Here is a 24,206-nt window from a genome sequence, read left to right as displayed (position 1 = left end):
TCCCATGAAGAAAGACAGACTGAGCGAACTGGGCGAACTTAGCCTTGAGAAGAGAAGGTTGAGACAGGATCTTATTCATGTCTATAAATATCTGAGGGGTCTCTTTTCTGTGGTGCCCAGTGATAGGACAAGGAACTATAGTTACAAGCTGGAACACAAAAGGCTCCACCTCAATATGAGGAGAAACTTTTTTACAGTGAGGGTGACAGAGCACTGGACCAGGCTGCCCAGAGTTGTTGTGGAGTCTCCTTCTCTGGAGACTTTCTAAACCGTAGATGTGTTCCTGTGCAGCCTGCCCTAGGTGATCCTGCTTTGGCAGCAAGGTTGGACTACATGATCTCTAGAGGTCCCTTCCAACCCCTAACACTCTGTGATCTTGTCCAATTTTCATGCAGTCAGCAAAGACGTCATCTAGATCAAGTTGCTCAGACCCTTCCAGGGATGGGGCATCAAAAGCTCCTCTGGGCAACCTGTTCCACTGTCTCATCATCCTCATTATGTAAAATTTCTTCCTTCTGTCCAATCTAACTCTTATCTCCGAGTGTATAACCATGGCTCCTTGTCCTGTCAGCTATAGGCCTTGACAAAAGTCTTCCTACATCTTTCTTATAAGCCCCCTTTATATATAGAAAGGCTGCAGTAAGATCTCCCCAGAATCTTTTCTTTGTCTGAACAACCCCAATTCTGTTTGCCTTAGGCAATTTTTTATAATTAAAATAAATAGCTAGATAAAATAAAGACAAGGAAGATCTCTCCTACCAAAATACACATACCTAATATTTTATCAGTATATTTTGTGGGACATGGATGATATGGGTACCATTATAATATTTCTGTATCTTGGGTGCAAATCAGCTTGAATAAGATGCCTACACAGTAAGACAGACATTTTGGGTAGGGCCCACACAGTTCTATGCAGAGATGGACATTCCTACAAGCTAATCCACTTCATAAAGTTGACATCTGAAGCAGGTCAGAATCACATCCTAAAAACATCTATTTTTCTTCAATTATAAAACAGTCCTAGAGTTAAGAGCTCTGGCACTGCTGATTAGACTCTCAAATAGGTGAAAATTTAGGCTGAGAAAACGTGTGTCTGCTTGCACATATGGAAGCTGTGCACCTATACTTTGGGTAAAAGCTTACAGCAAGATAACTCACTACACAGTAGAACATTGAAATAATGAGCTTTCAAGGCTGCATAGGCTGGAGATTTATTCATTCCCTGAATAATTAACCATCACACACTTAAAAATAACCCTGAACTTACAGTAAAATTTATTTTGTGAAGAAATGTGAATGAACACTTCTATTCTTCCATTTTGTTGACCAGACTTGCACTGAAAGCTATTGGGAGATGCAGCAGTTGTCTCCTCACTGTTTCACCATCCACACAAAAGCCTTGTGTTATCTTCTCCACCAAGTAACACCACTTCCCGTTCATAGGCTGGAGCACCTCTCCTACAAAGACAGGCTGAGAGACTTGGGATTGTTCAGGCCAGAGAAGGCTCCAGGGAGACCTTACAGCAGCCTTCCAGTACCTGAAAGGGACCTACAAGAAAAACTGGAGAAGGACTTTTTATAAGGGTTTGTGGTAATAGGGGAGTGGTTTTAAACTAGAGCCAGGTAGATTTAGATTGGACATTAGGAAGAAGTTCTTCACTTTTAGGGTGGTGAGACACTGGAACAGATTGCGCAGAGAAGTTGTGGATACCTCATCCCTGAAGTGTTTAAGACTGGATGAGGCTTTGAGCAACCTGGTCTAGTGTGAGGTGTCCTTGCCCATGGCAGGCAGCTTGGAACTGGATGATCTTGAAGGTCTCCTCCAACTCAAGCCACACCACGACAGAAGTAAGAGAAATAAGAATTAAGATGCTACATACTTCATCTCCAACTCTTCTGAGGACCAAATTCATTTCATGCACATAAAGAAAAAGAGAAAACCCTTCACTAGCAATAAATAAAATCTCTTTTTGATATGTTGAGAAGTTTGAGCAGTCACATGATTCCCAAGGAAACTGCTCTCTGCCAGGAGAGCAGGACTCATCACATCAGTTTCAGGGTACCTCCTCCTTCTACCTCCAATAAAATCAAATTAAGCTTTGTTGTATCCATTATGCTTCAGGACAGGGGCTGAGGCAGGGAACAACAACAAAACAGACTGCATTTGAAACATCTGTTTAAAATAAATGACTCCTTTCTTTTCCTTAAGATCAAATCTGTTCATATACAAATTTAGAATTAATTATTAAGACACATCAAACCACAAGAGAAAACGAAAGGCACTATTTTTCTACTCTGCACTTGCAGGTAGCACATTCAAAGGACGACTCTCTCAAGTTCAGTATCTTCTCCCAACACCTTCACTTTCAAAAGAAGTAACTACAGGATTTTTTTTCCCTTGTATTTCAAACGGGCAGATGAAAGTGAGACAGAAAATTAAAATATTACATGAGTTACTACAAAGTAAAACAAAGATCCAACTGACCTACTTATCTGAGTGTTTCTTAGAAGATCCCCCATTACCAAGGCAGAAACAACACCCACTCATTATCCTTCCCTTCCAACATCTCTCTTCCCTACCTTCAAAAGCATTAAAAGAAAGTCTCATAGATATTCTACAGAAGTATTTCTTCTATTGTTCCAAAAATCACATGAACATTAAGCCATCACTTCAAGTCTGCTGTCATGACTGGAATACTTTGTAGCCCTTCAGTGCCCTGACATGCTGGAAAAGACTTGGCCACCACTGCTGCATACATTAATTCTCTTCCTTCTAAGATTTCAGAACAGTTTTTCTGGCTCTAAACACAAGAACCATCCAATAAACCAGTACAGAAAGCTGCTCTTTGGGTTATTCACAGGCTTAACTGGGAGTCCTTGTGAACAACAAGTTGCCCATGAGCAAGCAACATCCTGTTATGCTGCATTAAGAAGAGTGTGGTCAGCATGTCAAAGGAGGTTCTCCTCCCTCTCTACTCTGCCCTAGTTAGGCCACATCTGGAGTAATGGGTGGAGTACTGGGTCCAGTTCGGAGCAGTTCAGTTTAAGAGGGACAAGAAACTGCTGGAGAGAGTCCAGATGAGTCTACAAAGATGCTGAGGGGACTGGAGCATCTCTGTGAGGAGAAAAGGCTGAGTGAGAGCCCTGGGGCTCTTTAGCCTGAAGAACTGCAGCCTATGAGGGCATCTTCTTGATATCAGTAGGTAACGGGCAAGGGTCAAGAGGAAGAGGCCAGACTCTTTTCAGTGGTGCTCAACACCACAAAGGTGCAAGAGGCACAAACTGGAAGCCAGGAGGTTCCATCTAAACACAAAGAAAAACTTCTTGACTTTGACGGTGCCAGAGAACTGACATACGCTTCCCAGACAAGTTGTGGAGTCTCCTCTGGAGAGATCCTAAACATTCCTGAACATTATGACCATGAAAAACCTGCTGCGGATGACCCTGCTTTAGCAGGGGGATGGACTAGATGGTGCCCAGAACTCTCTTCCAACCCCCACCATTCCGTGATTCTGTTTGTCAACATTCATGTTAGGAAAGCCATGACAAAAGGTGATGGTAATACTTCTTAATTTCTTCTTGGTTACTGTGGCTGATACTTGTAATTTAGTTGTGAGCTTAGAAGATGCCCCAGTCTGTTAGCATGCTGAGACACTGCATTGTCTTTTTCACAGATAGTTTGATTCCACTCACGCTTGTAAATAAATAAATAAATAAATAAAATTTCATTACTTCTCATTTTCCTAATTATGATGCATATAAACAGTGGGGATCGTGACATGAGGATAAGTAAGTGGCTTATGATTTTGCTTCAGAGACAGCAACTCTTGCTGTTCCCTCTTTTACCCCTTTGGGCTATGCAGGAGTAATAAATGAGCAAGTCCAGAGTACTTTATGATAGATAGTTAATGGAGCTGTGCCTGAGCCAACAGGCTTGTTTCTGCAGCAGCTGTCACAACTCATACTCATTAGCATACCTTTAATGGTTGTATTTCAAAATAATTTCTACAAGGGCATTTAGCATGGAAAAGCATGGAACAAGCTAGGATACTGAAAAGGAGTTCTAGGTGTAGGGGAATATTTTTGGTCCAGTGCAGTGTTGGAGGGTGTTTGCAGGAAGAATGTGAGAATGACTTGAAAACTAGTAAAGCAATTTTGGGGTTAAGTACAGGCTGACCCTCAGAGTTCATCTGTGACCACATCTGCCTTCAGTCACAGAATCGTGGAATGATAATAGTTGGAAGGGACCTCTGGAGATCACCTATTCCAACTCCCTAGGCAGGATATCCCACAGGAGATTGCACAAGCACATGCCCAGGTAGGTTTAGAACCTCTCCCAAGAAGGAGACTCTACAACCTCTCTGGGGATACTGCTCCAGTGCTCCAGCACTCTGAAGTTCCTTTGTGTTTAGATGGAACCTCCTGGGTTCCAGTTTGTGCCTCTTGTCCATTGTACTTTTGCTGGCACCACTACAAAGAATCTGCCCACAGCTTCCCGACCTCCACCCTTTAGATATTGATAAGCACTGAGAAGATCCCCTTTCAGTCTTCTTATTCCTATGAAATCGTAGAAACATCAGTTCAGATGGATGAAACCAGTTTCTGCTTTCAAAAAAAAAAAAAAAATCAATATACTGGAAAAGAAAAAAAATTTGTAGGCTTGTGGCAGTTTAGGCTGGGTGCCCCCTGCCACTGCCGCATGAGATACACCTCTGGTGTCCTGGGTGCCCACCCACAGGGGTGGACACAGGAAACGACGTATTTCTACCCATAAATCCTGCACCCTATAAGGCCATCTGCAAAGTCATTCTCTTCCTCTTTCTTCCCTCTCTGCTCCCCTGGGAGATGTCCTCTCTTATCGGGTAATGTCGGGGGAGTATCCTCAAGGCCTCTTAGGCCTGTCTAGGCCTAATGCCAGGAGGAGAATGGAGGGGGGGGGGCAGTCTCAGACCTGGCCAGCCTGAGACTTGCCTAGCAGCGGGAGGGGGAAGAAAGAGCCCTGGGGGGTTTGGGTTTACCCTCAGGTGGGAAGAAGGGAAGGATTGGGAAGCTTTGGGAATACTGTGAGGGGTTCTGTACGCTTTGGGATACTCTTTGTCACTATGCTTTGTGGTTTGTAGTTCTCTGTAGCTTCACCAATTGCTTTTTTTTTTTTTTTTTCCATTTAAACTTTCCATCACTCTCCAATCCATTTGTGTAAGTCTCATTCTTTTGTCCCTTTCAGGGCAAGAGACGATCTGTCTGGCCCCAAACCAGCACAAGGCTGCACATTGAAATCAGAAAGCTTTGAACTGGAAAGTACCTCCTGCAAAGAAAAGAGCTTCCCCCTTGCATGACTTGTATGAATCAAAGTTTGATTCAATTTTTTTTCTAGGAGCAACACAGCCACAAATGTCAGATTCTCAAAATACACAGCCTCAGAGCAAAAGAGATGAGCACACACACAATTGCAGATACAAAGGCTATCACCACTGCATTTCTTGGAAGGAGACATAATTTCCAGCTACAGGCTCCACTGCACTTTGCAGGACAGAGATGACACACCATGTTACTGAGAACAGTGTAATTAAACAGCCTTCAGCCTTCAGAGGATTGCACTATCAAGAGAAACATTTTTATTACCAAAATCAGGCGGTGCATTAACATGCCCAATTTACTAACCTTAATATTTCAAACTTCTCCCTCCTTTAAAAACAGGAGCAGAGCAGTTTCTCTTATAAGCGCACCTACCACAGAATATTTCATATGAGATGATAGTACTGAAAAATTCCTTAATATCTACATAAAAAACCCAAACCCACAGAGATAGTCAGGACTTCCCATTTCCTTTCCCTCTCTGAAATGCCCTGTAATTTGATTTGCCCACAACTGCTGTAGATATGACACCTTCTCTACCTCAACAGTTTCCAGATACCTAGTGGGACCTTGATATGCAGAGACACAGAAAATTCAAAATTACATGAAATACTGAGAATATTTAACATGTATCACTCCTCTCCCTTCCAAATATACTATTCCCTATCATTATGCCTTTTCTGAAATTCAGGTTATGATCTGGGGACCTGGGTTGCAAAGAACCTCATTAGGTTCAACAAGGGCAAGTGTGGGGTCCTGCATCCCCAGAGGAAAAACCGCCCTGCACCAGGACAGGTAAGGGTTTGCAAAAGACCTCTAAGATCAAATCCAGCCATCAATCTCATGCTGCCATGGCCATCAAACCATGTCCCAAAGTGCCATGTCCACACATTTCTTACACATATCCAGGGATGGTGACTCCACCACCTCGCTGGGTAACTTCTTCAAATGCCTCACCACTCTTTCAGGCAAGTAATTTTTCCTAATATCCAACCTAAATCTCCCCTGGCACAACTTCAAGACACTTCTCATTCTACCACCTGATTAACCAGAGAGAGAAGACCCACCCCCACTTCACTATGACCTCCTTTTCAGGGAGTTGTAGAAAGCAATGAGGTCTCTCCTCAGCCTCCTCTTCTCCAGACTAAAAAAATCCCACTTCGCTCAGCCACTCCTAGTAAGACTTGTTCTCCAGACCTTTCACCAGCTTTGTTTGGTGAAATGTGAATCATTTCTTCCTGAAGAAGACTGTCACACTATTGATTTTGTCATTGTAGGCTTCCTGTTAACCAAATGTGGTAACCAAGGCCAAGAACTGACAAACAAAGAGGGGCAACAGAACTTTTCAATTTTATAAAATGCATTTAAGCTGGGGTGGGAGCAGGAGGAAATGCATGCAACAGTATTTCACAGTCATCATTTCGTTCTGTGAAGACAGTGAAGTTTCATTGTTTTAATAACTCATAGCAGAAACAGAAGTCACCCAACTTTATATTAATAAATAAAGAACAGAAAAAAGAACAGAACAAAGAACAGGAAAAGCATTAAAAAAACTAAAATAAATAAAAATCTCAGGCATCAGTTAGGTCTGTGTTTTGGCTAAAGATAAATATGCTATCATTGCTGATACTGTAGATGGTTCTTTGACTCTCTCTGGCCTTACCAACATGACAAAGTTGGTTTTTGCTTGTTTGAAGTTATTAAACAGAGCTTTCCTAAGGTATATTTTCTCTTTCTCCTCATACAAACAGCACCAGACTTAAATTTTCAGTAATGTATAAGGAAAAATACTTCATAAACATAGTCCTGATATTACTAAGACTGGAGGGTCAATTCCATGCCTTACAATACTCAAGGTAGAGTTAAAACTAGGGTACAGAGTCCACTCCCTAATGAAGGGCACTACAAAATAAGCATTCAATGGAAAGAAATAAAATAAAAGGGTTTGTCATTATAGTGAAGAAGACAAGTTTCTAAATAGGAAAGAGGTAGACAATTTGGTGGCAACAGGACCCCTGAACGTAAAAGGACTTCAAGTTGTAGATCACAGATGAAAACAGAGACAACATCTCTCCCAGTGGAAAAAAACAAACAAACAAACAACAACAACAAAAAAAGGCAAAACAAAGCAAACAACCAAAAAAAAAAACCCAACCACCCCAACCACAACCTCGTTTTCCATTATTTCAGCATTTCAAAGACGTAAGAAGCACATCTCTCACTCTCTTAAGCAGGTTCCATCATCAAAACTCAGTATGCTGATTCTCAACTGCTCTCTAAAAAGTGGAGAAACCCAAAAATAAGGGGAGATACAGAAAAATAAAAAGGATATCTATGAAATAAACGTATCAAATAAAGCCATGGGGAACATTCTATTTACCACTCTTTCATCTTACTGCTACTCATCTCAAATCCTTTTCTTTTTCTTTTAGCTGAATACTTCCAAAAGACTAAGGCCCGTATCTCAGAACTTGTTTGTAACAGAACAGGCAGAGTCCTGATCATAGCCAATACTGTACCAGCACTGTGCTGGTTTGGGGCCAGACAGATCGTCTCTTGCCCCGAAAGGGACAAAAGAATGAGACTCACACAAACGGATTGGAGAGTGATGGAAAGTTTAAATGGAAAAGCAATTGGTGAAGCTACAAAAAAAAAAAAAAAAAAAAAAACAAACTACAAAGCATAGTGACAAAGAGTATCCCAAAGCGTACAGAACCCCTCACAGAATTCCCAGAGGCTTCCCAATCCTTCCCTTCTTCCCACCTGAGGGTAAACCCAAACCCCCCAGGGCTCTTTCTTCCCCCTCCCGCTGCTAGGCAAGTCTCAGGCTGGCCAGGTCTGAGACTGCCCCCCCTCCATTCTCCTCCTGGCATTAGGCCTAGACAGGCCTAAGAGGCCTTGAGGATACTCCCCCGGCATTACCCGATAAGAGAGGACATCTCCCAGGGGAGCAGAGAGGGAAGAAAGAGGAAGAGAATGACTTTGCAGATGGCCTTATAGGGTGCAGGATTTATGGGTAGAAATACGTCGTTTCCTGTGTCCACCCCTGTGGGTGGGCACCCAGGACACCAGAGGTGTATCTCATGCGGCAGTGGCAGGGGGCACCCAGCCTAAACTGCCACAAGCACACAGTGATAGATAAACCAACAACATCAGGACAACTAATCAATACAGTGACTTTTTCATCAATAGTGTCATTTTTAATATACAGGTTGCTAGATCACTTTCCAACTATCCTCTTTGAATGGCTTGGTCTCATTTTTTCAGCTGAATGTTCCCAAACAAAATATCCATGTTATACAGAGAAGCTACAGATATCATGAAATAAGGATTTTCATTAATTATTCAGGTGGTCATTAGTAAAGCAAACCGCTCTTAATTTCCATCCCACCTGACTCCTAAACCTTTCTTTTCTCGTAAGTCTTCTAATTAACCCCAAAGGAAGATAACTAGAGTACTCTGAAGGAGAGACAAGAGAATATTTGCCTAGCCAAAGTTAACCTAACCTGAGAGTAAACAAATATTAAATCCAAATCAGAACAAGAGTTTCAAAACCCAGCAAATTGTTTTGTTGAAACAGAGGAGCCTTCCTGTATTATGTTTCAAGACTTCTGTCAAATGAACACGTTTTAATCCATTGCATGGATTTGTACCATGTCATGTTCGAGGACAAGTCCTGACAACTCTCTTGAGCTGGCTTTTGTTGTGTCATACAACTGGCAGGGTGTACATGCTCCAAAGGCCCAGAAGTAATCAAAAGGAGTCTGGATAGGAATATTTATATACAAGCATTGTGCTGAAAGCTTCAGGAGAATGGGATTTAAAACAATTCTTTTCATGATTTTTGGAGGGTAGAAACAAGACTTCTTTCTGGAAGATGGGAAGGAATAAGGAAAAAGGATTAATATGCTTACTTTTTGCCCAGGTGTGACAAGGAATGATGATATTCATTTGAAAAAATAGCATGGCAATTCTGTTAGCCATTCAATAAAGAGGGAGTAGCATGAACAAATTGGTTAATGAATGAGGGAGGAGAGAAGAGAGTATTATGCAGTGAATCTATAAAAATGAACTCAATTTGAATTCAACCAAGAGAACAAATTGATGGAGCAGCAAGCTTTGTAAAGCACTAGATCTTCATCTGGATGCCAAGATAACACAGTGATTAATTTTGCTTCTGTCAAATATCTTGGGGTTTGCTATATAAGAATTAAAAAAGTAGCCTACTTTTAAATGCTGTTTGACTCCATAAAACTTGTTCTCTTTGAACATATTAAAAAAGAAATGCTCAGTGTATGTACTTCACTCGCCTTCAACATGTTCTATTTTTACTGCTTTTCCTATCTTACAGAGGAAAAGAAACAACCATCATACAAAATTTCACATGTTGCCAAGTGAAAAAGACTCAGAACAGTTTGTGTTGGAAGGGACCTCCAAAGGTCATCTAGTCCAACCTCCTCTACAGTAAGCAGGGGCATCTTCAACTAGAGGTCCAGAGCCTCGTTGAGCCTCACTTTGAGTATCTCCTGGAATGAGTCCTCAACTACCTGCCTGGGCAACCTGTTCCAGTGTTCCACTACCCTTCTGGTGAAGAACTTCTTTCTAACATCCAAGCCAGACCTACTCTAGTTTGAAACCACTGCCCCTCATCCTATCACTACAGGCCTTTGTAAACAGTCTCTCTCCATCCTTCTTGTAGGCCCCCTTCAGGTACTGGACAGTTGTTACTAGGTCTCCCCGGAGCCTTCTCCTGGCTCAAGAACCCCAGCTTCCTCAGCCTCATTTTCCCACTTAAAAACAGTTTAAACATTATAATGAACGTTGTAAAGGGACAGAAAAAAATACAGGTAAGCACCTTCTTACTTCAGGCACTTAATGGCAGTTTCAGAGATGAAATAAAACATTTGCTTAGCAATTCACATGACAGATCATACTGGGATTACAACCTCCAGCACAATCACCCCCAGGCTGTTTTAAACTATTTTTACTGTTTAACTATATCAAGGGGAGAAAAGATTGTTCACTCTTTATTAATAAAGTAATTTTCGAGATGCAAATGGGTCTTTTACCATTTCTTCAAGGCACATATATTTGTCCAGATAAGGAAAACAGTCATGATATGCAATTATCTGGCAGGAAGTTCCATTTCTTGCATTGTTGAAAAAAAAAAAAAAACATGATCAGTTTCTATTTGCATAGCAACAGTGTCTTATTCATACAGTAGAGTTCCACATCATCTGTTAAACATCCCAGAAGAGAGAAAGACAGATTCCTATCCCAAACATCTTTCCACAACAGCAGAAATGCCAGAAAGAAAAGGAGGGAGTATCAGGGAGAGAAGCAACCTGTGTCAGGAGAGACGTAAGCCACATCCGTCATACTATATTTATTCAAAGAAGTTACACACCTGCAGTGCAATGGAGTTTGATGGTTTCAAAATGCAAATGACTTCTTCATTGTATCTCCCTTCTTTCCCTAAAAGGCAACTAAACCTCTCTCCCCCAAAACAAAAACCAAACACAAACATGACACAATCACGATTGGTCTGGGTTGAGAGGGACCTCTGGAGATCATCTACTCCAAACCCCCTGCTAAAGGAGGGTTACCCACAGCAGATTGTACAGGATCAAATCTAGGGGGGTTTGGAGTCTCTCCAGAGATGGAGACTCTGCAATATCTCTGGGCAGTGCATTCCAGTGCTCCAGCACCCTCACCAGAAAGCAGCTTTTCCTTATGTTTAGGTAGACCTTCCTGTGTTACAGTTTGTGCCTACTGCCTCTTGTCCTGTTGATGGGCACCACTGAAAGGCTAGCCCCATCCACTTCTTCTCCAGGCTAAACTGCTCCAGTTCTCTCAGCCTCAGCCTTTCCTTCTCAGAGATGCTCCAGTACCCTCAGCATCTTCATAGTCCTCCACAGGACTCTCTCCAGTACTTCCCTGCCTGTCTTGAACTGGGGAGACCAGAAATGGATGCAGGGACTCCAGATGTGGCTTCACTAGGGCAGAGCAGAGAAGAACCACTTCCCTCAATCTGCTGGCAACACTTAATGCACCTCAGGAGACCACTGCCCTTCTTGTCCACAAGAACACACTGGCAGCTCATGATTAACTTGATCTTAAGGCAGATCACACCCTCAATATTGAAAAATAACTTCCTCCTCTGCTCTTGTCTTCCACCCTGTCTTCTATACCAAGAACAACAAAACCAGGTAATGTTCACATCAGAAAAGTACTGAAGAAAAAAGACTATTTCATAGGATCCCAGCATGGTGAGGGTTGGAAAGGACCTCTTGGGATCATCTAGTCCAACCTCTCTGCTAAAGCAAGGTTACCCAGAGCAGGTTGCACAGGATCACATCCAGCTAGGTATCTGCTGTACCAAAGCCACTACTTTTAAATCATAAGAACAGCAATGCATGGCAAAAAAATAAACATGTACTGAAAGTGAAACAAAAATATTACAAGCAAAAGGAAAAACATCTACTTTCAAAAAAACACAACCACCACAAAAAAAAAACCACAAACAAACAAACAACAACAAAAACCACACCACACACAACACAGAAGAAACAAAACAACCATCCCTAGATTTTGTACCTTGTGGTTTCCAAACCTTAAATCTAGTTTTCAAATTTGAGCCTTTCACATTTTTACTACCATAAATTGTGAGCTACAGTCACCAATCACACCCTACTTTTTAGAATCAGCTTCGTCCTACCTACAGTAAGCTATCATGTGTTGCCTCAGGCTGTGTAGTTTACCTCAAATTATTTCAGAATCATCTTTAAAGATGCATTTTTCTATTAAAATGATGAATGAGCTAAATGAGGTATGTAATAAGTAGTGCAGGTTTGTAAACAGACTTCTTTCCTCTTGAGAACTAATGCCTTAACTCATTTAGTAATTCTTCCCCCTGGTATTTTCTAGTGAAGTCAGCCTTAAAATATGGTTAGCACAGGACTCTTGAAGAGAGCAGGAAGGGTCAGAACATCATCTGCTTATGAAAAATAGGAGACCTCCTCCTGACAAAGTTAATGAATTGAGGACAGGAAAAAAATAAATGCACTAAAGCGAAGGTCATTGTATAGCACACGGATGGAGTGATTTGGACCAGGCACTCAAGGATGATGGGGAAAAGGTCTAAAGAGTTGAGACACAGAAGAGTGAAAGGCTCTGTTCTAACAACCTGTATTCAATCATGACCATGGATTATGTTCACTCCTAACAACTCAACACACTTCAGCTCCTATCTATTGAGGAATGTGTTTTGTACATTGATTCAGGGCTCAGAAAAGCGAAAGCAGAATTATACAGCTCAAAGAGGATTTTGCTAGGGAAAAAATAAAATATCCAATAATCTGATCTTCACATTCATTCAAGGTGTAAAAAATGCTCTCTAATATAAGGATACTTCTATCAAATTGATTTTTTTTCAACATAGAATTCATTAGTAGAGCTTCTTGTGTAGAAAATAATTTACAAAACAAACAAAAAAACTCCACACACAACAGCAGCAACTAATTTAATTTTCTAACAGGTGCCTCAATGAGAGCCTGGAACAACACATGGGGAAATTCATCTAATTGTATTAGCATGGATACAGATTTCTAATGATAGCAAGAATCAAATTTTAATGTTATGGTTACAGCACATGAATAGAACAATATTTCTGCGCCTCTTCAAAGGAAAATGAGACTTTAATGTCACTGGCAGCTCAATAAAACCATTTTCTAATGTATAGAGTCCTAATGACAGCTCGTTTCAGTGCAGACAGTGAAGCAAATATGTTAACAGTAAGCTCCAGGTCATTATAAGGAGATGGAAATACACTAGGTCCTCTGCACTTTGGATAACTATTGATTTTCTTACTCCATATTCACTATGTCTCACCCTGACTCACATAATGACTCAAGTGATGGAACATCAATAAACTATTTATGGCCAAGCTGCCACATTTAGAGGCACTCAACAAGACTATGCCAAACTCAACAACCCACAATTTTTAGATGTGCAGAAAAAAATCTTCAATAATAAATGCTGCAAAAGAGGAGAGGTCTGCTGTCTTTGAGGAAAACCTAATATAAGTCTTCTCGGAGTGGTCAGAAGTATGGGGTCTTCAACTGAACCAGTCTTTGCTACACCAGTACCACAATTCTTTATGGCTAGAGTGAAATAAAATACTTTATTATGAAGCCACAGAATCCCAGCACATTAGGAGCTGGAATGAATCTTTACTGACCTAGTCCAACCCCTCTGCTAAAGCAGGGTTACCCAGAGCAGGTTGCATGGGATCACATCCAGGTGCATTTTGACTCTCTGTGGAGAAAATGACTCTCCAGAGAATAAGACTGCTCTGCACGCCCTGTTCAAGTGCTCCAGCACCCTCAAAGTCCTCCTTTGAAAGTGATGGGCAGGAAAAAAAATACCATATACACATGGGTATGGAAGTAAAAAGCTTTTTTTTTTTTAATCAGTTGCAGTACTACAGGCAGTTCTAAAGTGTAAGACTTCAAGCACATAGTGCACTTTGTCCTTTGGTGAAAACACTCCAGAGACACTCTGCAAGTATCATGTCTCAAAACTGACTGTAAGTAAAGCTAAAGGTACAAAACACTCTCCTTGGTGACAAGGCCAGCTCAAGAAGATTTTGTTTCCTTCTCCCAACAACTTGCTCTCCATACAGAGTCCACAATTTCCTCACTAGAGCTATTTTTGTAGTCAAGCTATAAAGCAAATTGCGGGCACATCTGCATTTGAAAAAGGCCTCGAAGATGGATTTGTGATGCATTTGCTTCAGTCCATGATATCTGCACTGACAATAGAGAAAAGGAGGCAAACTGCAGAGCAGAGACAGAAATGGTTAGGGAAAAGAGGTAAAAGAAATTCTTCATCTGCAAAGCAACCCTTACAACTGATGTACAACCCTTACAACTGATGTACACCTGACCCTGCCAAATAAGCTACTTCGCATCAGTTGCTAGACAGAAGAAAAAACAGAATGAATTTCTCCCAAGTCATCTCATCTCAGTATCAAGTATCAGCCCCACCACAATGGAGACAGAAGGATCACACAGCCAGAGATGGGAGAGAAGCCAGATGAGATGCAAACCTCACCAGCTCTTCAGCACACTGAGTCTCACTGGCATTGCTTTTTAAAGGCTAGAGCCAAAATCTGCAGGATAGACTAGGTCTGAAATGCTCCCCAAAGTCAATGACACCTGAAGACATCACTGAAAGAGCCAACAGCAACTAGGTTTATTTACCCTGAATTAAGCATCAACAGTTGAACAAATCCTCACACTGACTCCATAAGGGATTTCCAGGACTTTGGTCAGGGTCTGAAAATTCCATTCTAAATTGTAATTTCTACCTTGGTACAAACATCAGAACTGCCAGTTTGTAAACTTCTGCATCTCACTCAAAATTGTTTTTTAAGAAGTTGACATCCCATCAGCCACCTTCCAGTCCACTTGTACTAAAGAGATCTTTCCTTAAGAGCCTACACAGCACATGAGCAGTTCAGCTATCATCAGCTCTGCTATCAACTCCTAGTGTCTTACAGACCTTTTACAAATACCACCCAGGCTTGAAGAGATGGCTCTTGGTAAAACTGTCTATTTCCTTTAGTGTTTTCCACTGAAACTTCAGATCTAAGATCTTCTTTGAGGAGAAACTCACTCAAGAAAAGTTTTGACAGAGAAACTTGCAGAAGTTACTCCACTCTGAAGACACACAAAATAATTCAGGGTGTGTTACTGTCATGGCCTCATCGCTTCTGTGTGCTGCTCATCCTCCATGGTCTGCTCCTGGGTCTACATCTTCAATCCACAGTGAGTGGGTATGAGCATACATATGTGTGTGGGGGCTTTTATGCCTTTAGTTACTTGTTCTTTAAAATCCTTTTTGTCATATTATTGACTGCAAGGGTGGTGAGACATTAGAACGGGTTGCCCAGGAAGTTGTGGATGTCCCATCCTTGAAAGTTTTCAAGGCCAGGTTGGATGGGGCTTTGAGCAACCTGGTCTAGTGAAAAGTGTCCCTGCCTGTGGCAGTGATGGTGGAACCAGATGATGTTTAAAGGTTCCTCCCAACCCAAATCATTCCATGGTTCTATGATTCTGTACTTTAGGGGTTTTGGAGAAAGACAGGTTTTGGGAGGTTGATGTTTTAACATCCAGCCTAACAAATGTCACAATACTCTTCATTCTGCTCAGTTCAAGTGTACAGCAGATTCTTTTACTAAAGATGCTCTCCTCCTTTAACTTTCCTTGCTGTCCAAGCTGTGGTGGCTTTTTAGGTGTCTTGAGAATTGACATTTCACTTTGAGACAAGTATTGTCTTCCTGTAGTTCTCATCGCCTGCAAAGCTTTCACTCATTTACCTGTTCAGTTTAGTTCCATTTTCTCCCTGTTTTTACGTTGTATGAAGTGTTAATGCTAACTCTGAGTGCAAACACTTAAACGTTTTTTCTTTCTGAAACTAGAAGAAGCAACTGGCGTTAAAATAGTTGAAGAATGGGAAATACTATTTCGATCCAACAATTTTGTCTCCTTATGAAAACTGAATTAGCAGCTTTCATAAAGAAAAAAAAAAAATCATCCTTTCTAACCATCGTTTCTTTTCCTGTGCACTACTTCAACAATTTAGCAGCAGCAAAGGAATTAGTTTAGTAAAGCTGCTGACATTTCAGAAACATTCTTTTTTTTTTTCTCCAGAAAGAGCCTGTCAGATCAAATCCAAGCAACATAAAATACAAACTTACTGTAGCAGTTTACTAGTACATGGAATTACTCATTCTACCTGACAAATGGTACACAAAGATATACTCCCCCATGTTATGCAGCTTATAAATTCATCTTGAATACATGAAACATAATCAGAAGCAATGAAGACAAGGGAATAAAATTTGACCAGTTACAGGAAAATAAAAGAGGTAACTTACAGAAAGACTTGCAAGAAAGGTGAGCATCACTCAATGTTTTAATTTTCAGACCCATTTTAAGGAAACAAACACACAAATCTTATTTACCACTTTGTTATCCCACAGTACACTTCAAAGAATGAACAAACCATAGCAGAAATGACAAATTTGCAGCAGAACTAGCAAATATGCGCAGCAATTTTCACCAAAAAGCCTCAAGATCTTTTAGAATTTCACAGGTTAAAAGAGTAAGATGATCAAAACCAAGTCACTAGCAGAGCTCAGGTAACTTGCTACTCCTTTGATGTGCAAAATCCATGCCCTGATGTGCCTATGTTTCCACAAAACTTTTAGTCAGCCATAAAATTCCAGACAGCATTGCCATTGCCATGCTGTCTTCCACATGAGGGGACATTCCACAGGATTTTAAAGTAATTTCTTCATTTCATTAGCACCACTTGTATTTCTTCCAACTGAACATGCAACAACACCACCCAACTTGAAATACCAAAGTTGGCTAACAGCAATTCGCAACCACTCCACATGGGCTTAAATATTCTAAAGTACAAATTTAACAATAAAATTGATATAATGGCTAAACAAACTGGTTTGATCTCCTTAAGCAATCTGTCAAGCATTTGGCTGATGAGAAAACAATGTACTTCTCCAAAGCACAGCACTAACTACAGCGGTAAGTGAAAGATGTAAACCCCCTAGTAATTATGCAAATAATATTCCCCTTTATAAATAATCTTTAACTCCTCATTAGGCTTGCATCTCTCCTGCAGAATCCAAGAATTTAAAACATAAGACTAAGGCTGAACTTTGGCCATAATTCCTCTCTTCTCATCTTTTAAAATGACAACACACTAACCAATTTTTTAACCATACTTTCATTCTTCTTCAACAATGACATACGACAGAAAAAGCATTTAGAAATGTCTGAAAAAAGATACTAGTACTCAGGTGTGCTTAGGAGAAATTGGTTTGGTTCTAAATTGTGATTTGGGAAAAATAAGGTGGGCAGAAGATTTTTACTTCCAGCAGAGACAGAGCTGTTGCTTATTGGGGTGAATAGTTCACTCAGTTACCAACCAATAAACCTCAGAAAGCTTTGATTTTATTTCAGATACAGATGGCCAAGTATAGTTGCTGACATAAGTCATCCCATTTGTTTTCATAAGGATGATCACAAATATCTTTAAATCTTTTTTCCTTGCTAATATCAATTTTTTACTGCTTATAGTCAAGCATTTTTTAAAAAAACACGTTCGTACCTCAGAGAATGACTACAAAGGTCTTCTGAGGGGTGGCTGGGTGAGTGCATTGTTGAGGACAGAGAAAAGAAGACTGAGGAGAGACCTTCTCCCTCTCTACAATTCCCTAAAAGAGGGTTGGAGTCAGGTAGGGGTTGGTCTCTTCTCACAAGGAACAAGTGATAGGACAAAAGGAAATTGCCAAAACCGGGGAGGTTTGGGTTGGATATTAGAAGAAACTTCTTCAGTTAAAGTAAAGTATTCTCAAACACTGGGACAGGCTTCACAGAGAGGTGGTAAAATCCCCATCCCTGGAGATGCTTGAAAGATGCAGAGATGTGATGCTGAGGGACATGGTTTAGCAGCAGACTTTGTAGAGTTAGATGATCGTTGGACTCTATCTTAAAGGTTTTTCCACCAAATCAATCCTTTGAATCTATGATTATTGCTACAAAGAAGAGTCAATACAGCAAGCAACTACTATATATAAGAAGTTGTAAGTCTTACACACATTTGAAATGGACTGAAATATACAGTGTCAGCTTTCAGATGAAAATAGCCAGCCATATATTTCACAATTTTCTTGTCAGGGAGTTTTTATGTATCAGCTCTAATGAAATATGAAGCTTTGATACAGAATTTTTCACTGAGCTGGTTCAAAGGTTTTCAGACAACCACCAGAAGTTGGACTACTACTTTTTTTATCAAAAAAGAGACTTCAAAGACAATGTTTTTAAAATTCGTATTGTAAGCCAGATTTCTAGCCCAGGCATGTTATGGATTTCCTCTACATTGCTAAAAGTTTCAGAAAAGAGAAGTTAGGCATTGGAACAGGCCACCCAGGGAAGTGGTAGAATCATCATCCCTGGAAGTGTTCAAAAAAACCCATGTGAATGTGGCACTGAGGGCCATGGTTTAGTGGTGACTTGGCAGTGCTGGGTTAACAGTTGGATTTGATCTTGGAGATCTTTTCCAACCTTAATGTTTTTCTGATTCTAGACAGAAAGTGAGTAATTCCTGGAAAACCTCTTTGTTTTCTATAACTTCATAACCTGGAGTGAATAATCAAGCAAACCTAGAGCACCATATTACTATTGTACCATCTGAAAAAAGACATTTAATATGACACACACACACAAAGATATCTGCAGTCCTCACAGCTTTCTTATCAGCTACTCTTAAGACAAACACATTTGATGAAAAAAAGAAAAAAACACAATGGCATGCTATTAACTAATATTAAAGAACAAAAAAAGAAGATACCTGCTTTCCCCTTCTACCAATAGTTTGAGACAAGTCTGCAGACATCTGTTTGAAAAATCTGAGATTTTATAAGAGTTCCTGAACTTACAAATCTCTGCGCCTTCTGACGCTCCTCTTCCGTCGCAGCTCTCTCACGAAGGATGGCTCGAGTCAAATGCTCGTTTGAAGAAATCCTTTCTCGTTCCAGAAGTTTGCCAAACTCATCACGCACATACATCTGTTCTTGTTTCAACCTACAGAAGGTAAAGAAAATTTAGATTGAAGGTGTATTTTCCAAATGGTAGTTGAAAAGGACACAGAATCATAGACCTGTCAAGGTTGGACGAGTCCTTTGAGATCATCAAGTCCATCCACTTGCCTAGAGATCAGTCTTGCCGCGACCACTAAACCATGTCTCTCAGCACACCCACACATCTTTTAAACACCTCCAGGGATGGTGACTCCACCACCTCCCTGGGTAGCCTGTTCCAATGCCCAATAACCCTTTATGTGAATAAATTTGTCCTGATATCCAACCTGAACCTCCTCTGGCACTACTTGAACCTATTTCCTCTTGTCCTGTCACTTGTAACCAGCAGACCCAATCACTTTCAAAGCAGTCACTGTAATACACTGTTATTTGCCTCTTAAGGCATCTAAATACAAATAATCACTAAGAATTTCAGAACTTTCTTTCAGATTGAAGTGTCAAAATCACTATATCCAAGAGCTACAAGCCTCAGTATCACTATCCATTAAATCATACACAATGCCATTTATTCCAGAGCTTTAGGAAAATCTATTTCTTACACACAGAACTCCTCTCTCTGCTGGTTTTGCTCTGCTTTTAAGGACCCCTTTTTCCAGGAAAACCCAATTTCCTGCTAAAAGCTCCATTCTTTTCTGCTTCCCGACCTCTGGACACACCACAAAGCCAAATAGTGCATCTATTTACCAAGCTTTAAAATTATTCAATAACCATAATAAACCTTTCCCAGCTATTTGAGAGAGTGAAATGAAAATAGCCATGGACTTGTTGCAACAGAGTTAATAAAAGGCAACTCCAGCCCCAGAAAATTCTAAACATATTTTTGTTACAAACTGTAAATATATTGAAGTCTTCCCTATAAGTACTTGATGCAAGTATACCACATCTCATTTCCATGAAAATACATGGATATGAGTTGTTTAGCTAATAAAACTTATCTGTTGCATGTATATTGTGACACCAAACCCAGAGTCAGCATCAGGGAACTCAGAATAGTAATGGCACTATGAAACTCAGGGTTTCAAATAGATTTTTGAAAGAGTGATGGAGAGGAAGCTTAAGTATTCTCAGTGCATTTATACATTGTCAAGGGAGCTTCAGAGAACAAATCATAATGAGTAGGGTCACTTTGTAAAAGGTACTAGCATTACAGTGCATTAGATTCTTCCCCAGGGAAAATATTTAAGTGAGGTGGGGAGGAAAAAAAAGACAATTACAAAACATATTACTCCTGTGCTCAGACACAACCTTCTGAAACAGCAACCAACTGGGAATCTTTATAAAAAGTTTATTAAGCAGCATCTTCAATTACTCTAGCAAAAAAGTCAGATTATGCAGACATGGACCAAATTCCATTAAGTGATTTCCCAAGGTCCCCTAAATTATTCCAGCAGCATTGATATAACAAATCCTTCATACAATCAATGGTGCAGTCAAAACACTCTGGTTGTCTTTTCCATTGGAGAAATCATGTTTTGTCTAAAAAGGAAAAAAAAAGTGTCAAAATAGAAGCCTCAGCAGTCTTTTCTTGTGAGAGACAGCAGAGAAAGCACTTAGTGCTTTCTGAGACTGAAGTAAGTTCCTTCTTCATCCTTTCTGGATTTTACCTCCCACAAGTGGTTTAGCCCTAAAAATATCTCTTTATACACCTAGCAGAATAATCAAAGTATAAGGAAATCAGCCAATAACTGGAAAAGGCTGCCAAAAGCTTCCACATAGTAAATTCTCCTCAATTAAAAGAACACTTAGATGTTTACACACAATCCTTGGCAAATTATTCCTGTAGCTGACACAAACTCAGCTAAGTCTTCTCAAATTTTGCCTCTGGAATTACCAATGTTTGCGACATCTCATCCTCTCTTGCAAAAAGAATAAAGACCCTTTTCCTAATACTTAAAAATAATGGGCTCCTAATGTCAAGCTAAACCCTTTGATAGCTCAACCTGACTGCTGCTACATCCAGCTTCCCCACCAAGTACGCTAGAGAGGGATGGGATCTTCTTTTCTACTTTTGCCAAAATTCACGTGTGTCCTTTGCTGCATACTTGCTACAAGACGATGACCCAGAATCTCCTCTACATTCCTGAGTCATCTGACTCCTCACCCTTCAGCGAGCCCTTACAAAGCTTTTCATCAGAAGCTCTGACATCCCACACAATTAGCAGACAATAACACAGCCGTGGGTATGACCACACCAGTGACAGAATGGCTGCACAATGCTGGTTTCCCACAGAGAACTCCAGGCAACACTTGCTATTTTAACCTTAACCAGCCTTTTTAAATAGGTCCAGGAATGCCACCTTGGATCTATTCCAGTTCTGAAAATTTTCTCAGCCATACTGGATCCTGCCACAGCAAGAAAAAGATGAGGGTAGGACATTGTCAAGAGTTAGGACTGGATCAGCCACCGGACAAGTGACAGAGGCTCTCTATGAATTCCTCTGCCTTTCTAAAGGGAAGAGGAAGGGAATAAAGGGATTAAGGATGAAAGATTAATGGGCTGGGAAAGGAACTAAACCAGCTTCAGTGAAAATAGTAACAATAAAATGAAATAGAGACAAATAGATACAAACCAATACCAAACCCAACCCGAGGGCAATGACAACATCACCACCACCACTGCCGCCGAGGATGCTGAGATCAGGCACTGAGGCAGTCCCAGACTGGACTCTGCAGCAGATTTGAACCAGATTCAGGTACTGAATGTGGAACTGGATTCAGGAACACACAGAACAGAATCAAAGGAAGCATGGACATAGTCCTCAAAACACCAGCCATTGCAGAAGAAGCTTGACCCAGGCGATCCCTCAGCTTTATCCCAAAGATGACATCCATGGCCTTGTTGGTCAGTTTAGGGTCACCTGTCCTGTCTGCTCCTCCCCACAGGTGCCATCTCTGACTTACTGCACCTGAACACGGGTCACAAGATGTAGCAGTGCCATTGGTCTGCACGGAGCAAGTTTAAGCAAGAGCCTTTCTGCAGCCCAGCCCTTGGCAGTGACACCCCCATCAGCATTCTCTCTGCTAGAAGCAGCCACTGTCTGTGCAAATCTGCGTTGAACTTCAGCAAGTGAGGTTCCTGAGAAGAGCCTGAACTGAGAAGCCAAATCACTGACTAGAATTAGTTCTGTTCAAGCTCAAACCAGGACAGGTATCCTAAATTGGCACCTATAAAAATCCCTGCCAAAGTTGCATAACCCTACACCTGATCCTACATGTTCCTGATTTTTAACTACATCAAGTGATAAAAATGCCAGAAAACAGGTTCTGTGTCATCCTTTGTTGGCACTCGCGTCTCACCATTGCTGCCAAACCGATCCCCTGAGGCTCTTCCATTCCAATGGACTAAGTGATAGAAAAGCAGGAAGAAGTGCATCACTTCTGACTCCTACTGTTAGTATTAATGCAGTTTAAAACTTATCTGCCCACCTCATTTTCCCACATGGAATGAGAAAATCCCAGCATGGTGAGGGTTGGAAGGGACTTATTGAGTCATCTAGTTCAATCCCCTGCTGAAGCAGGGTCACCCACAGCAGGCTGTCCAGCATCACAATGTCCAGATGGGTTTGGAATCTCTCCAGAAAAGGAGACCCCACCACCTCTCCAGGCAGCCTGTTCCAAGGCTCTACCCACCCACACAGCAAAGAATGTTTTCCTCCTGATGAGATGGAACCTCCTGGGTTCCCACTTGTGCACATAGCTCCTTGTCCTGTTACCAGGGACCACTGGAAAGAGTCTGTCCCCATTCTCTTGCCCCCTACCCTTTATCTCTTCCTGAGCATTGCCAAGATCCCCTCTCAGGCTGCTCTTCTCCAGACTCAACAGCCCCAGGGCTCTCAGTCTTTCCTCCTCACACAAATACTCCAGTTCCCTCAGCATCTTTGTAGATTCCACTGGACTCTGTCCAGCATATTCTTTGTGTCTCTGGAACTGAACACTCCAACCAGTTAAGTGATGACCTCTTTCCCAATATGTGAAGACAAAAAGCAAAAATTTCAGGTCTTCATCTACTACAATCCTCACTCATGTGATCAGGTTTCAATCTCATCATACCTACGGGGGGGGGGGGGGGGAGGAAGGGGAAGGGGGGGTGACGACACCCAACAAAAACCAAACAACTACTTAACTTCCTGAAGCATCCACTGAACCTTTGCATTTCACACCACTTTTGTTCACCAGAAAAAATTCCTAAATAAGAATCAACTGATTGAAATTCACCAGAGTTTTAGCAAAATGCATAGGATTTTGAAGTAATTTTCATTTATTTGAGTTACATAATTGGGTGGCTTGTAAGAGCTTAATGAAACAAACACAAAGGCAGATACGTGCTGCTGGCAAGCACTTGCTTACATCAACTTACAGTAGTTATCTTCCTTCACATTACAATTTCAATTCACTGGCATTCAGCGGGGATGGCTGCTGAATAAAGGCAAACACCAGCTAAATCTACAGTAATAAATTAGATTATCATCTAGCCAAAATAAAAAATAAAAATAGGTAGGTGCAACTTACAGGGAGTGAAAGAGCGCAGCTTAGAATCCCAGATTCATAGACTTGTTTCAGTTGGAAAAGACCTCTAAGATCAAGTTGAACCATCAACCTAACACCACTGTGACCATTAATCCATGTCCCAAAGTGCCATGTCCACATGTTTCTTGTACAGTTCCAGTGATGGTAACCTCACCACCTCCCTTGGCAGCCTGTTCAGCGCTTCACTCCTTTGTTTCTGTAAAGAAATTTTTCCCAATATCCAACCTAAATCTCCCCTGGCACAAAATTTGAGGCCGTCTCCTCTCATCCCATCACCTGATATTAGGGAGAAAGGACCACCCCCCATCTCACTGCAACCTCCTTTCAGAGAGTTGTAGAGAGCAATGAGGTCTCCCCTCAACTTGCTCTTCTCCAGACAAAACAATCCCAGTTCCCTCAGCCACTCCTCACCAGACCTGTTCGCTAGACCCTTCACCAGTTTCATTGACCTTCTACACACACTCCAGCACCTCAATGTCTTTCTTGTAGTAAGAGGCCAGAAAAATGAACCCAGTATTTGAAGTGCAGCCTCACTGGTCCCACAGACAGGAACACAAACACTTCCCTGCTCCTGATGGACTCTTCCTGTCCTCTGAGAATTCCACATGAAGAGAGCACTTAAAGTAACATT

The 24,206-nt window shown here is 41.1% G+C and overlaps 1 protein-coding gene across 2 annotated transcripts in view; it reads right to left on the bottom strand.

Moving 5' to 3' along the window:
- CHCHD3 (coiled-coil-helix-coiled-coil-helix domain containing 3) overlaps window positions 1–24,206 on the bottom strand; it is a 188,871-nt gene that overhangs the window by 113,463 nt on the left and 51,202 nt on the right. For both annotated transcript variants that reach the window (XM_054399541.1, XM_054399542.1), the window contains exon 4: window positions 18,887–19,031. In XM_054399541.1, coding sequence (XP_054255516.1) covers window positions 18,887–19,031 — 145 coding nt within the window. The remainder of the gene's footprint in view (window positions 1–18,886; window positions 19,032–24,206) is intronic.

Source organism: Indicator indicator, chromosome 3, assembly GCF_027791375.1.
Source record: "Indicator indicator isolate 239-I01 chromosome 3, UM_Iind_1.1, whole genome shotgun sequence".
Classification (NCBI taxonomy): Eukaryota; Metazoa; Chordata; class Aves; order Piciformes; family Indicatoridae; genus Indicator; species Indicator indicator.
Note: the sequence above shows the minus strand (reverse complement) of the source record. Positions and strands in the feature narration are given on the sequence as shown.